Source organism: Thermobia domestica, chromosome 16 (assembly GCF_964235325.1).
Source record: "Thermobia domestica chromosome 16, izTheDome1.hap1.1, whole genome shotgun sequence".
Lineage (NCBI taxonomy): Eukaryota > Metazoa > Arthropoda > Insecta > Zygentoma > Lepismatidae > Thermobia > Thermobia domestica.
The window spans coordinates 68,781,130-68,796,040 of record NC_137469.1 but is presented as its reverse complement, the minus strand read 5'-3'; the positions used below and the strand labels follow the sequence as shown (position 1 = coordinate 68,796,040).

Here is a 14,911-nt window from a genome sequence, read left to right as displayed (position 1 = left end):
GCTACGGACGAATTTTAACTTGAAAGCTTGCAAAACAAACGAATCCCAGCTACAAACAAACAAACTTCAACTCCGAAACTCGCAAAATACATAAATCTTGAATACGAAATCTACAGATGAAAAGCATATCAATTACGAAAATAATCAAACTCTGATGACACATTGCTATTTTTACCAGGGCAGTTTGTAGTATATTTTAGTTCTTAACTACTTTATTAATATCTTTTGTTATTAAAAATTCTCGTTATATTTGAATTTCAACTTTTCAATTTAATAATTTTCCTTTTTTTTTCCCCACAGGAATGAACTCAACGGCGGAACCTGTTACGGAGGAAAATGACATAATCTATCAAAAAGACGCATCCTTTTCTGCAGAGTTGGACCTGGGAAACAACAGTATGGAACAGAACGACGGCGAAGCATTTGGTAGTGACACCTCCGATGACGAGCTTTACGATGCCATGAATGAACAGTACTCGTACAGTATCAACACGAACTTGGAGAAAGTGAAATTCGTACCAAAAGGCGGGAAAACAAGACAAGTGTCCAACAGCTTAGACGATGACTTGTCCAAAGTGCTAAAGGACAAAGATATGGATCGTGCACCTTCTTTGAAATTAACGTTTAATGTGGAACGGCAACATCCATCCAAGATTGATCATCACACCACTACACAAAGTCCAAATTTAGAACAAAAAGTGCCTATTGTTGGGGATGGTTCTCAACAAACAACGGAGTCTTTGAGAACTGCTGAAGAACAGTGGCAGCAGCAATTAGCACACAGTGAAAGAGCGTTTTGTTCTTTGGAATGCGGGAAAGGAACTTGTCTTGTTGAAGAAAATGGCTCCGAACGACATGAGCGATGTCAGTGCCCTCTAGGGAAAGGTGGACAAAGATGCGAATTAGGTAAGTTAACCATACTTTTTATTATATTCAATTAATTAAAATTACGGCATGCAGTTAATTATTTTTATGATTTTGTGACTATATTGTTTTTTGCAGATTCTAAATGGTCCAGTTACAAAGTTTTAATATTATATTTTAGATTTTGCAGTGAGAACACACTATAAATTTTATAGAGCGGTTTTAAGTTTGGCGTTAGTCTAAAGTTTCTTGAGGGTCTTACACAGGTAATAAATAATCTTAATTAAAGTTCAGATTTCGTAGAAGAATAAGAAATGGAATATACTATCGACATCCTAAATATATATATATTTTTTTAAAGTTTTATCGTCTCCTATAAGAATTAATATTGGAACCGAAAGTGGTAGTAGATTATCTACCACTTCCGGTTTTAGTAAATAGATAATAGTGGAGATAGAACCTGTTCTTGCGACACTGGTTTCTTATCAAAAAACCGCTTGTCGCTGTTGACTCTGTTCTTGCGACACTGACTTCTTATCATAAAACCGCTTCTCGCTGTAGAACCTGTTCATGCGACACTGGCTTATTATTAAAAATCGCTTCTCGCTGTTTGTTTTTTGTACTATGCTGATTAGTGTTGAAATTGAAAACCGTAAGTTTCTACCACTTCTGATTTGAATAAAAAAGTTAAGAACGGAGATAAAACTTACTCTCATTATGCTGAATCCATACCACAAAGCCATTTTTCGATATATCTTACTTTTTTCGTGAAGGTCAATAACGAAGCTGGGATTAATAATAAATGTCTATCGCTTCTGGTGTCTGGTTTCAGTGGAGATAGAAACCATTTTATGGAGACTGAATCCATTGGTAGAAATCTCTTCTCGCTCTGTACTGCCGTTTTTGCTCTATCATTGTCAAGGTTGAAACTGGACATCGTGGATTTCTACCACTTCCCGTTTGAATTGAGGGTTATTCTGATGTCTGTCGACGAACATAAGGAAAGATTCACATAGCCGTTCTTTAAGATAAATTGGTTGGTTATGTACGGAGTTTAGCGTTGCTTTTCAGTACCGAGACTATATGAGACGTGGACCTACAGAACTGGAGCCACCGTAATGATTTAAAATTTTAAAGGTTTTTCTCCAGGAATCGAACTGAGAGTTCCGTGTATAAAAGGCTCACGAACTTGCCACTAGATCAACTTCAAACAAGAACACCACGCACTAAATTAGAAGTTGATTGGCAGAGAGGAGATAATTAACATGGATCTTACAAAGTTCTTCGTAAAGAAACACTTATCGAGGACAGTTAAATGGATGCAAAAGTAATAAAGATTGAAGCATTGGTACATTTCTAAAAGAGAGAAAATACTACGAAGATCATCCATATATATATATATATATATATATATATATATATATATATATATATATATATATATATATATATATATATATATATATATATATAATGTCTTCCAGAGAACCGCGTGTTCCAAAAAGGACAGAAAAAGAGTCAGGCAAAAGAAACATGATCCAAATCTAACATAGAAAGAAACAGAATCGAGAATGAGGCATTGATGAAAACGGGTCCATTATTATACTACTTTTTTTTCCCTGCACTTGGAGGATTAGAAACCATTTTTCCTCTTTTTGGTACTCCCAGCACAGCCTTCCAAAGATTGAATTCTCCAGAAGGAGGAAGAAGTCGAAGACAAAAGGGAATTGGTGCTTCTGATGTCGTTCTCCTTTAGCTGTTACTACCACAGTATTTTTCTTCATCCATTCATCCATCCCGCCTCCCTTCTTCCAATGCGATGAACGATAATGGGGAGCGACAGGGTCGAAAAACGGGAGTGAATGTGCTCAAGAAGTAGATAGGTAAGGAATAGAACAAGAGGCAGACGAAAACTAGAAGCTTCTTCCACTAGAAGGCTCTTCAAGAAGAAGAAGAGAAAGAAATGAAAAGAAGAAAAGCCAAGAAAATAGAGGTGTTACCCGTTAAGACAAGTTGAAGACGAAAACAAGATGGCGGACGACAAGAGCGAATAATGGTAACCATCTGTAATTCTGGAGCGAAGGACATTGATACGTTTTGGTGAGGAAGCAGTTTCAGGAGATCTAAGAAGTTAAATGAGGGGAAATAACAGTAATAGTATTAATACTAATAACAATAATAACAAAACGAAGAAGAAAAATGAAAGAAACTTCACAGATTTTCCCGCCTTTAATTCTTCTCTCTCTTTTTTGGTATTTTGCCAATTGTGACCTCTTTTTCTTTACATGCATATAAGAACAGACTAATATAAGGTGGTAGACAAAGTCATGACCACGACGAAAAATTACTTTTACTTACTTCCTCGCTGACTGACTTAACTTACTTACGTTCTTGAAGACTTTTCTTCTTCTTCATCATCAACTTCTAGCATCAAACTGGTATCTTCTAATATATTTTTTTTCTCTCGGCTTTTGTAATGACTTCTTTGAAAATGAATACGCATTGCGGATTTTCCTCAGCTAATATTTCTTGGCTTTTTTTTTTCTCACTACTTCAGTTGAACTAAGAATAGGAAGAATGCTTTCAAAATTCGAGCATAGAAGCCTTTCTATTGTCACCTCAAGTCGTTACATTTTTTCTGTCATATTCTCTCTCTCTCTCTCTTCGCTTTTATTGCATGTTCTTGTCATCTTCTCATATATATACGTAGTGTAGAATTCAGATTTTTTCTTCTCAGAAACGAGCATTTCAAAATTCAAGAGGATCTCGTCCATAAAGTTAAACAGGACAAGCCACAAAATTAAACAAATGAAATCTTTAGTTTAAAGTCTAACTTTTATGTCATAGTTTTAAATAAAGGAAACGATACGATAAGTTCAAGTAAACGAACTGGATAATAGAAAGAAACAGGACTATCTTTAGAAAAAAAAGTGACAAAATGTTACTCTTATAGCCAATGAAAAGAGGACTGCTAATATCAAGAATTGTGTCATTGGACGTTCGAAAAACATTTATTAAGACCCTGGTATGGAGCGTGGAGCTTTACGGTCCAGAGACATGGACATTGAGAAAAGCTGTAATATCAAAGCTGGAAGCATTTGAAATGTGTTGTTGTCACAGAATGCTGCGCATATCATGGACCGAAAGGAAAAAGAATGAAGACGTACTAATGAAGCTAATGAAGGACGACAGATCATGAAGATAATAGGAAAAAGAAGGAACAGCAGGCTTGACCACCTTATTCGGCACTCCGATTGGATCACCGTGTTGATAGAGGAAAAGGCAGAAGGAAAATCAGGAAGAGGAGGACCAAGGGTAGAATATCTAGACGCAGTTACGAAGAAGATATCTTATCAAAGTATAAAACAGCTCTCCCAAGCTAGAGAGAAGTTTTAAAATTTCCATGTTGCCCACCAATCTATGGTTGAGGTGAGAAAGAAGAAGATAGCCAATGAACCAAAGACCTTTCACATCTAAGTGAATATTGAGCTCCTTTATGGTTATATGGTTAACGTACGCGTCTTTGCCGAAGAAGACTCGAATTCGATCCGAGTTCATGTGATTTGGATCCTACATTAAACTAGCCTCGGTGCTGAAGAAAACGCTCTAAATTCAATTCGACCAACCAAAATGTACTCCAGGGTCTAGTATATTGCCATACTCCAGTTTAGAATCTGTGTACTAAAAGTACTGTAATCTTCAAATCTTAATCAAAATGAATATTCTACTACTGTACTACCGTACGTGAAGTAAGGCTAGTTTTATTGCCCGTAAAGGTTACTTGGTATACAATATCTAGATACATACTCGTATTTCATTGTATTAGAAGGCCAGAGTGAGCTCGGGGTTGAGATCCTGGATTCAACACTTTCCACACATACATGTAAAGGGGTTCTCTTCCATTATAATCAAAAATGTTTTAGGAGAAAGATTTTTATATGCAGTAATTGTGTATATACTGTGTATGCAGTAATTGTGTAGACTGAAAATTTCACTTTATCTAATCTGATGAAAAATTGAAGGAATGATGAATTAAGAAAGTAAGGAAGTTCTGACATGTTTAAAACAATAAATAACATTTTTTAAAAAATAATTTAACATAACATGACATAGTGCCATTTGAAAATAAGAAAATACATACCGAGTTGGCAGCACTGTATTATTTATAGCATTGATGATAATGCTGTTGGATAGCACCTATGATATATGTAATGCTATCAAAATTTCTTATAGATTGCTTAAATGTATTTGAAGTTATTAGAAAGTATCTTAAACTTTTGCTACTGTTTGAATTTTATATGTTTCTCAAATCTTTAATGTGGCATAACTTCGTTATTTATTCCCGTTAGCTGCATTAGAATTTGGACTATATATTACATCTTTGGATGGACTTTCTAAATCAATTTTCAGATTATGCGAAACCCATTTTACGATTAAGAATCATTCTTGTTTAAATAATCTTAAATTTTGAACTCACCTTATGATACGCATTTTCAAAGTTCTAAATAATCTACACTCTTTTCCATACAGTTTTCTTTAGAAGGATACTAAACCAACACGAGATGGTGTAGGATTTATACAATTCAAGATGCAGTCGGTGGACGGAAATCAGAAGCTCCCGACGTTCAAAACTGTGTCATACAATGTTGCCGAGCCGAGCCGAGCCGAACGGAGCCTTTCCGTAGAAAAGCTCGGTGACCAAATATAGTGATCTTTACTCCTTAGATAATGGGGCACTTACCCACCAAATTAGGTTCAGACTCGGCTAGTAAATAGCGAGAAATATAGGACGGGTGATCGGAAGATTCCAAAGCCTACAGTAAAACGTGTATTTATTATTTCATACAATCAATACAGGCAACATATAGTACATATTAGGTTATTTTTTGACATAGTTTTCATGTCAGTTGAGGCGCTGGGATGAGTTTGAAGATTCCCTCTTGGTAAAAATCCTATCCGTGCATATTCAGCCACGTTATCACGAAGTGTTTTTATCTCCTCGTCTGAAGCGAAGCGACGGCCTCCTAGGTGCTCCTTCAAGTGCGGGAACAGGTAAAAGTCACTTAGAGCGAGGTCCGGGCTGTAGGGACGGTGGTCGATCATGTCCCAGCGAAATTGCTTCAACAGCATGGTGGTCTTCTGTGCTGTATGCGGGCGCACGTTTTCTCTACCAGCTTCAAACTTTCGACACCATTCTGTAACACGCTGACAAGACATTGCAGTCTCTCCGTAAACTAGTGCTCTCAAACGGGTCGGGTTACGGGTCGGGTCAGGCTACTCGGGTCGGGTTGTCGGGTAGGGTCAGTCGAGTCAGCTCGGGTCGGGTTGTCGGGTCAATCGGGTCAGCTCGGGTCGGGTTGTCGGGTCAATCGGGTCAGCTCGGGTCGGGTTGGGTTGTCGGGTCGGGTCAGTCGGGTCAGCTCACTTTGGTCAACTGAGTTTAGGTTGAGCTTAAACTCGGCTGGAGTCGAAAGCTGCTGTTTTTTACTAGCTGCCTAATTAAAAATAGCAATTTTCAATTGATTTTATAGAAGCCATACATCTATTTTGAACACTTGCAGCTAGTGTTTTTATGGTAAATGCTTATTTTTGTACTTGTGTGTTCTTTAATTTGTAAATGTGGAAGATTGATTTTTCCAATCGACTGTAATATTAATATCTACGCCAATATGGAGTCTGGCTTTAGAACAAAACTAGAAGTTGTTTAACACGTTGCTGCCAAAGGTTAATTTTGTTGTTCACCGGTAGAGTGCCAAGCGTACTTACTTACATTATTCTTGTTTTGTTCATATTTTTTAAACATAATATTAATATTGAAACATAATCTAAGGCATGGTAGTGAATCCGCGTGCGTAAAAGTTGGGGTCCGATCGGACCTACGTGTGTATATTTTGTTTATGGGCAAGGGGATAAATTACAGTTGAACTGGCAACTCTGTTAGAAAGTTATTTATTTATTACTACATGTGCAGAAGTGAGAAGTGTGGATATATTCATCTTGCTTTTAGTGCTAATAAGTAATATCTTTGTGCAATGAAAAACGAAGAAATATGCGCAGAACTCGATCTCATTAGTAATAGCAGTGTAGTGATCTAGACTTTTCTGAAAATTCAGCAAATGACAGGGACACTGACATCTTGTGAAAATAAATTAGAATAAATAATGAATCATTGTTAAACTTTTTAACATGTCACTGAAAAAGCAAAACATAGGTCCGATCGGGTCTACAAAAGCAACAAATGCTTGTTACTTGGTATTTAGCGCCCCTAGCGGCGTTAATAATCAATATCAAAGACCAAAACCTACATGTGTAATAAAAACACTACAGTTCAATAACAGTAGAGACAGGATTTAACAATACAAGTACTCTAACGTCAATTCGACGAATTAGAAATTGTGGGGCCGATCGGACCTACAAGAACATTTTCTTAGATCACGCCAGTAGGTCCGATCGGACCCACATGGCAGCTAACGTGTTAAGCAAGGCTAAAAGAAAGATTGGATATGGACGACCAAGCCCAAGCAGGGCTGCGGTGGCTCAGTGGTAGAGAGTTCATCTCTGGTGCATGGTGTCCATGGTTCGATCCCAACTTGTGCTAAGTAGGCTTTGTGGTGGAGAAACGCCGTGTAGTGGGTTTTCTCGGGGTTCTGTTTCCTCTCACTTTCTTCATTCCACCATTCCATTCATTTCTCATGGTCACCGTATCCCTTAGCCTCGGTGCAGAATCGAGGGACCTTAAACTGAATATTTCATTTTATTTCACCAAGCCCAAGGACATCGATACAAGAACAAGATAAAGATTGGATATGCAAGACGAATTGCATAGTAATCTTGCTCTTGACCTTGTGTTTGTGATCACCAAGTAGCGATGAGCATATTTTCTTGCTTTCCGTATAGTATGAAAGACCATAATCAAAATCACACTTGGTCTTCATTTGTACCGATGAGGCGAGCATTCTTGGCTCTTGTATAGCATGAAAGACCACCAAAACTACGAAATGCAGGACCAAGACTTGACTGCAAGACAAAGAATAAGACGCAGTATTGATGACCAAGACCCAGGGAGCGAATTGTTTGAATTTCATTTGTTGGGCTGAAAGTGATGAAATAAAATTAGTACTTTGTAATTAAATATCATACTGTAATTTTAAATTTTAAATTACAAAATTCATATTATGTATCTTCTTACATGCAACTATATATACTGTAAAATACGTTTTAATTACCAAGAAAGAAAAATCAAAGTGGCACGGGTCCCGGAATCATAAGAACCTATTTTGGGATGAAAGTTGAAGGCTTGGAAAAAATCACAGGTGTTCTCCTGCTTCCTCAACCCTTATCATTGTAGTTAAACGATTTCCTGTTGTCTCCGCCAAGAGACTCTTGCTATTGCCTTCCGAGAAGACCCCCTGCCGTCCAAGCAGGTGAGAACACTGACTTTGAATAAAAATTTCGTCACAGAACTAAAGCAAGAAAAAAAATAAACTTCTCTCACGTCGGACATTGGTATCAGTTATAAAAGGAAATAACCAAACCTCAAAAGTGCCAAATATTCATTAAGATGCATATACAAATCCACCGCTTGATCTAGCTAGTGGTTAACGTGTAAGACTTTGGTCCGGGTTTAATTCCCAGTGGGAGTGCATTTTGGCGTTCACCCAGTGTCGTGACCATAGTGCTCTTAAACGGATCGGTTTGACCCGACCCGACTCGGATCGGGTTACGGGTCGGGTTGTGGGGTCAGGTCAATGAGGTCGGATCACGGTTCGGGTCAGTCGGGTCAGTCAATTCGGGTCACGGGTCGGGTCGGGTTGAAGACCGACCCGACCCGTTGAGAGCACTACCGTAAACCTTTACCAGCTGCCGGTTAATTTCAGCCGCAGTTACCCACAGCAATCGAATAACTGAGCGGACTTCTTCGTGAGATCAGTTTTCTAAATGAGTCGCCATTTGTGTTTACTTACAACTAGCGCCGTAGGTGGCGGGTGGCTGAAACTCTGCAGAGTTGCCAACTCCATGTATTACAATTACCGCACACTCCTCATTGCTCTGCAACAGACAAAACTCCAAAAATATCAGCTTTGTAATCTTAGTTTCTGATCCTCCCTCGTAGTACCATATACAATTGTAATGAAACTAATAAGCTCTCGCATGCTTACGCCGGAGGCTAAGAAAAGACAAACAAAAAACATTCCTTTTTATAATTAGTTACGTAAGAAGATTGCATAATCTAAAGTTGTCCTTACTTAAAGTGTCTGTAAGATATGTCCTGTGCGTATAGGTATTTATTTGTAGATAGTGTTTCGATGGTTTACTATGAGATACAGTTTGTTGAATCTACCTATCTTATTGGTATGCAGTGGCGGATCCAGGATATGATCAAGGGAGGGGCTAAACCATAATTTGCCGTTTTATCCAGTGTAAAGCAGAATTGAAGCCCATTTTATCCAGTGTAAACCTGAGCATCAGGGGGGGTATAGTCCCTTAGCCCCCCTTAGATCCACCCTTGTTGGTATGCATATCGGAAATAGAGAATAATTACTTTCCACATTATAGTGTTATTCCATTATGTTCCCTTACGCACGGATATCTTGAAAACACAGAAATTAAAATTAGGTGTGTTGTAGGTGGGTTTTGGTGTTTCTTCCTCCTCAGCCCCGCCCCACCCGTTTTACCTTCCTCATTTAGCTTTTTTTCCTTAACAACCCCGTCGAGGTCTTTAATCGAGTTTTGAGTTGTGCAAACGACGCGTTGATATTTTAGCGCTCGCAATTCGTCATTTGTCTTCGGAGCCCTGTATAACGACGTCCCAGAGGGTTGTTGAAGGCTACTAATTAACACTCTTTTGTTCTTGTCCGTCTACCAAACTTTCCCATTCCGGTTAATTACCAGGGAGAAATTTTCTTTTTCCGCTTCCACTATATTTTCTATCTTCTTTCCCTATCTTTCTCAACTTTTTTTTTTCTTTTTTTGCAAGAAAAAAGTTAGGAAGAGAAAAGAGGTTTTGTTACACTGTAATAAAAATCCTGCATGACAAGGTAAGGTCCATTCATAAAATCTTACAACGATATATTATTCAATAGTAATTCCCTTTAGCTCGGGAGCCACTCTATAATAAAAATTGATAAATCATTGTTTTGATTAGCCATAAGTCCGCGGTAATAGCTTAGAAAAACCTAATATGTGCATTATATACTATAGTACTCGCGCCGAGTCGTGAAGCTTGACCTAGATCTACCGATTTCACCAGCCAATAGAACGCGAGGGTGTGTTCCAGTCGTCAACCCCCACCCATCAAATTTTGTCAGTGTCTTCTCTCGCGCTACACGGAAAATATCTCCGGAGAGTACAGTGTTGTCGGATTTTCGTCAAGTTCCGTTTTGTTAATTCTTTTTTGTAGCGTTATATTTTCGTTGTTACTATTTGTGCTATTGTTACCATTTTAGACTAGTTGTTACAGTAGTTATTGTTGTGTAGTGTTATTATTGGCAATTTTTAAATGCCTTTTTTATATACTCGTTTACTATGTCTTCAAAGTTTGGCAACATTGTTGGTGAATTTCAGCTGTTCGACGTTTCCCCAAGTGTGCGCTCGGGAATCGGCTCCACGAATTGTACCGAAGTTTTCCGATGTGTTAGAGCTCAAGCAAAATATTTCTATGATTGGTTTAGAGCCCAAGCTTCACGACTCGGCGCGAGTACTATAAACATATGGTTATATTGTACAGTATTATTCTTTTGTTAACATATTTTTAGTCCAGTTACTTAGATCTGAAGGATAATAATAATAATAAAATCAGTATAACGGTATGCTAATGAAGGACGAATAAAGAAGGTAAAATTACACTTACAGGGTGCCCCACAATTATGTATGTGATGTTTTAAAGACTACCGTAAAGAAACCAGCAACATAACTTGAACATAAAATTGACCTTTCCTTACAAGAGTTTTAATTTCTTGCCACCGATACATTATTCAAATCGATACATGGCCGGAGACGAGGAACAACGTTGTCACAAGCAGCTTGGCAGACATGTACTGGTATCTTGTGGAATTCTTCTGTGATAACTTCCCGTAGTTTGGCCAAATTGCGTGTGTGATGTTGATACACTTTGTCCTTTAAACCACTCAATAAGAAAAAGGGAGGTTTGTTGCAAATCGAGAGATCGAGCTGGCCACTTCACAGACCCACGTCGACCAATCCAGCGCTTCGGTAATGTTTCGTTCAGCCTGGCCATCCTGTCTGGCATACACTAACTTTTCTAAGCCCAGTGACCGTTATCCCCACTATCTGGATACACAGTGGTGCCAGATCGAAACTTTTTGTCCAAAATTACAAATAATACAGTCAGTGGAACATGATATACATAATTATGAGTCACCCTGTACGTATATGGGAGACTCCTGCTCACCTGCAGGAGTCCACCGGGTACGGAATCTCTCAAAACTTCCTAACTCAATACACATTTGTACTTTCTCAATAAAACTATACTTGTTTAACAGGAAAATGATTGATGTAGCATGAAAATGTTATCTTGCCCTTCATCTGTACTCTTTTTCTTATAAAAACAATCTAGTTCTACATTCCCCTGAAAATATAGATGGACGTATTTTACAATTACTTATCGTTTTTTTGGGTGCAAAATAATACCCCTTCAATACTACTAGAGCTCCCTCGTGGCTAAGCGGTTAACGTAGGCGCCTTTGGCGTGGGAGACCCGGCTTTGATTCCCGGTAAGACCTTGTATGGTTTGGATTCCACATTAATCAGTAGGTCCCGTCTTATATAGCCTCGGTGCTGACAGAGACGTTAAACTCAAAACTCAGCTCAACTTTACACATTATCAAATATCTTGGTTCCTCGTAAAATATTTATTATAATTATTTCTACTACTGAAAACCACTTCATGGACGATGTTCCCGACCACACGTATCTTCACATCATTAATATCTCTAAACTTTTCAATTCAATGTCTTTTAGAGACATACGTATTTAATGTCTCCTAAAATATTAATAAAAGAATAAATCTATCAAGTAAATTAATCCCCTTCTCTTTTACAGGTATCGTAACAAACTTGTAGCATTGAACGCCCAATCTGTATCCATGATTTCTCCATATGACTTGACATTCAAAATTTAAACTTACTAAGAACATGTAGCCTGTTTATTTTGTCCCCTTTTTCACAGTACCTGCTAAAACGAGTTCGTCTTGGATAAATAGCGCTAAAATTAACGGTAGAGGTACTTTTTCTTCTCTTTAATTCTTTCAAGTTAAACAGTAAGTTAGAAAAATAAAGGTAGGGACGGTGAATTATGAAGAAGAACATACGACCAAGGTTTCTTTTTTTTTTTTTCTTTCACGTTACATCAATGGCGTGAAAGTGGAGAAACAGACATTAAATACAGAGAAAGAATGACAGAAAAAAGCCGGGCTTAATACGCATCGAAAAAACTTTTCCTTTTTTCTCCCTGCAATGCTCATTTTGCCGCTAGCTTCGCTCTGCTGTAGGTAGATGTACAGTTGGGGGAGAAGGGGCGAACGTGAGAGCAAATTATCCTTGTGGAATTAATTAAGGTCTGAGATATGGTGGTCAAAAAGTACGGCTTGGTGAGAAAGGAGATCTGCAGGAGGATGGGGTATGATTACATGATAAAGAGGGATAAGGAAAAAGACAGGGAGATGGTCTAAGTACTAGCTCTACCAGAACTAACTAGGCGAACTTTTGCACAGAATCAGCTCAATGGAGGATCATTTCTACCCCCACGAAGTTCTTGCTATTTCTCAAGATGTTGGCGCTCGCTAACTTCTTCAGAACGGCCTTGATTGTTCAATAGAGCGAAATTTGGGGAGAGGGAGAATGCTTGAAGAGTTTGGGAAGCTCGTGAGAGCAATTTCGGGTGTCCAATATGGCGACAGTTGTGTCTTCCCTTGCATTATCGTTCTTCACAGATACTGGAGAAAATACCCCCGGAGGTTCAGCATTAAGAGTATCCAAGAATTAGCTAGACTTTTTCTTTCCTTTTTCGTCTGTCTCTTGCACGGGTTTCTTTTATCGTCTATTAAGACAAAACGCCTTCTTCAACTATTTTTTATTTTGTGCTTATGAAATTCAATTTTCTACGTTGGGAAACTGGTATTATATTTCGTAATGAGGATATCGGATGTCAAGAATGTGTTGGTCGCACTTGGCGTTCAAGAATACGATTATTATGCATCGTATATATATATATATTTCTCTCTCACCAGCCAGCATCGTTTCATTTCGTAAAACCATTTCTAGTATTTCGTGCTCTCCATCAGACAAATGCGTCAAATGGTAGTACAGACAGACGCGGATAAACTAAGTGTTGAAATGGCTCTTAATTGTGAGTTTTAATGGTTATTGTGAGTTATATCTTCCTTCCAGCCTCCAAGATGAGCAGTCGTTTAGATTAGACGAACAATCCCATCCGAAAAAAGAAATGTATAATGGGTTTCACGCGCCATGGAGTTACTTCTAATTTCTAACTGACGTAGATTTAGAACTATTTTCTTTTAGTTAGGGTGTTATATAAAGAGTATCAACTCTTTTTTTTAATTGGACTAAAATTCTTGAGGGGATAATATAATCGCAAAGTACTGCAATTCTTTGGTTTTTCTGCGTCAAAATGAGGAAGAAGAACGGAGATAGTAGTAAAGTTTTATTGTCAATTATTTAAAGTTTTCATATCATAACATTGCATGTACGTTCAAGTATATATACACGGGGTGTTTCAAAACAACACCGACAACGTTTGGGAGGTGATTCCTGACACCAAAATAAGACAAAAAGTATAGACCAGCCTGGGTACACAACTGCTTCTTTTCGGAGATCTAGGCTGCCGAAAACATGGAAAAATAAATTTAAAGGTTCATAGCTCCAAAACTATGGGACGTACCGTACTTGGGTCAAGATTTCACTCAGGAACTAATATGTTTCGGAGTCCTAAACTACTCATGTAACATTTTTTTTACAGAGGGAGTTTGGCTAAGGGTTAAGGACTAGGGGCATATACCAACTACCTCTATAAAGCTGTTGCGAAAGTTCCACAGAATTGTGAAACCTTGATATTTGGATAGGACACATACTAGTTCTTAAGTGAAGTCTTGACCCGACTATGGTAGGTCCCATAGTATTGGAGCTATGAACCTTTAAAGCTCATTTTTTCATGTTTTCGGCAGCCTATATCTCGTAAAGGAACCATTTGTGCACCCAGTTTGGTCTATACTTTTTGTCTTATTTTGGTGTCAAGAGTCACTTTCCAAACGTTGTCAGTGTTGTTTTGAATATACATATGTTGGAAAAATAAAGGTACCACTGTTAACTCTATCTGGAAAGATACTTCTAACAAGGCATTGATATTGCTGACAAAAATGAGCTACTAGTTTGGTAGTTGCGTGAATTTTCTACAGTGATCTTATAGAGCAGACGTTCTCAACCTCATCCTCGCGAGGACGATTGTGCTCTTTAAATGTCATTAGGTGCTCTTGTCATGGGAAGGAAAAATTATTACCAAGCACGAGCGCCACCGAGTTTTTTTTTTTTTTTAAATTCAGAAAACCTTTGTTGCTATTCAGCTATTATTCGTATTATTCGTTTCAACTGGCACATTCAGTTCAATCGTTATAATTTGAAAGAGCAATTGAGTTGGTAGTTAGTAACTTATGTGTATTTTTTTATATTGTAAATAATGTGATGAAATTTTAAGACACACATTACCGGTGTTAAGATTAAAGACATAAGATAAGCCTGCATTAATGTGAATTGTGAATGGTATTATCAGAATTTATTAGCTTAGAGAAACAGTTAAGAATTTTAAATATACAACAGGATGTATAATTTTATTGTTCATAAATGCAATAGTGGAAGATTCGAAAACTTCAGTGCCTTTTTCATCGCAAGAAAGTTCTAGTATACCAGTGTGAACCAAGAAGAAAGAAACTCTTTTCAAGATAATTTGGAAAGATAATTTCTTATCGTAAATAATGACGACAGTTCAACGGTGATATCTACGTGTTGTGTCACGC

At 37.8% G+C, this 14,911-nt stretch overlaps 1 protein-coding gene across 1 annotated transcript in view; it reads left to right on the top strand.

Moving 5' to 3' along the window:
* Positions 1-302: 302 nt before the first annotated feature.
* Positions 303-14,911, top strand: part of LOC145673136 (pikachurin-like) — a 322,467-nt gene continuing 307,858 nt past the window's right edge. The window contains exon 1 of the mRNA XM_081742544.1: positions 303-906. Within this exon, the coding sequence (XP_081598670.1) occupies positions 303-906 (604 nt within the window). The remainder of the gene's footprint in view (positions 907-14,911) is intronic.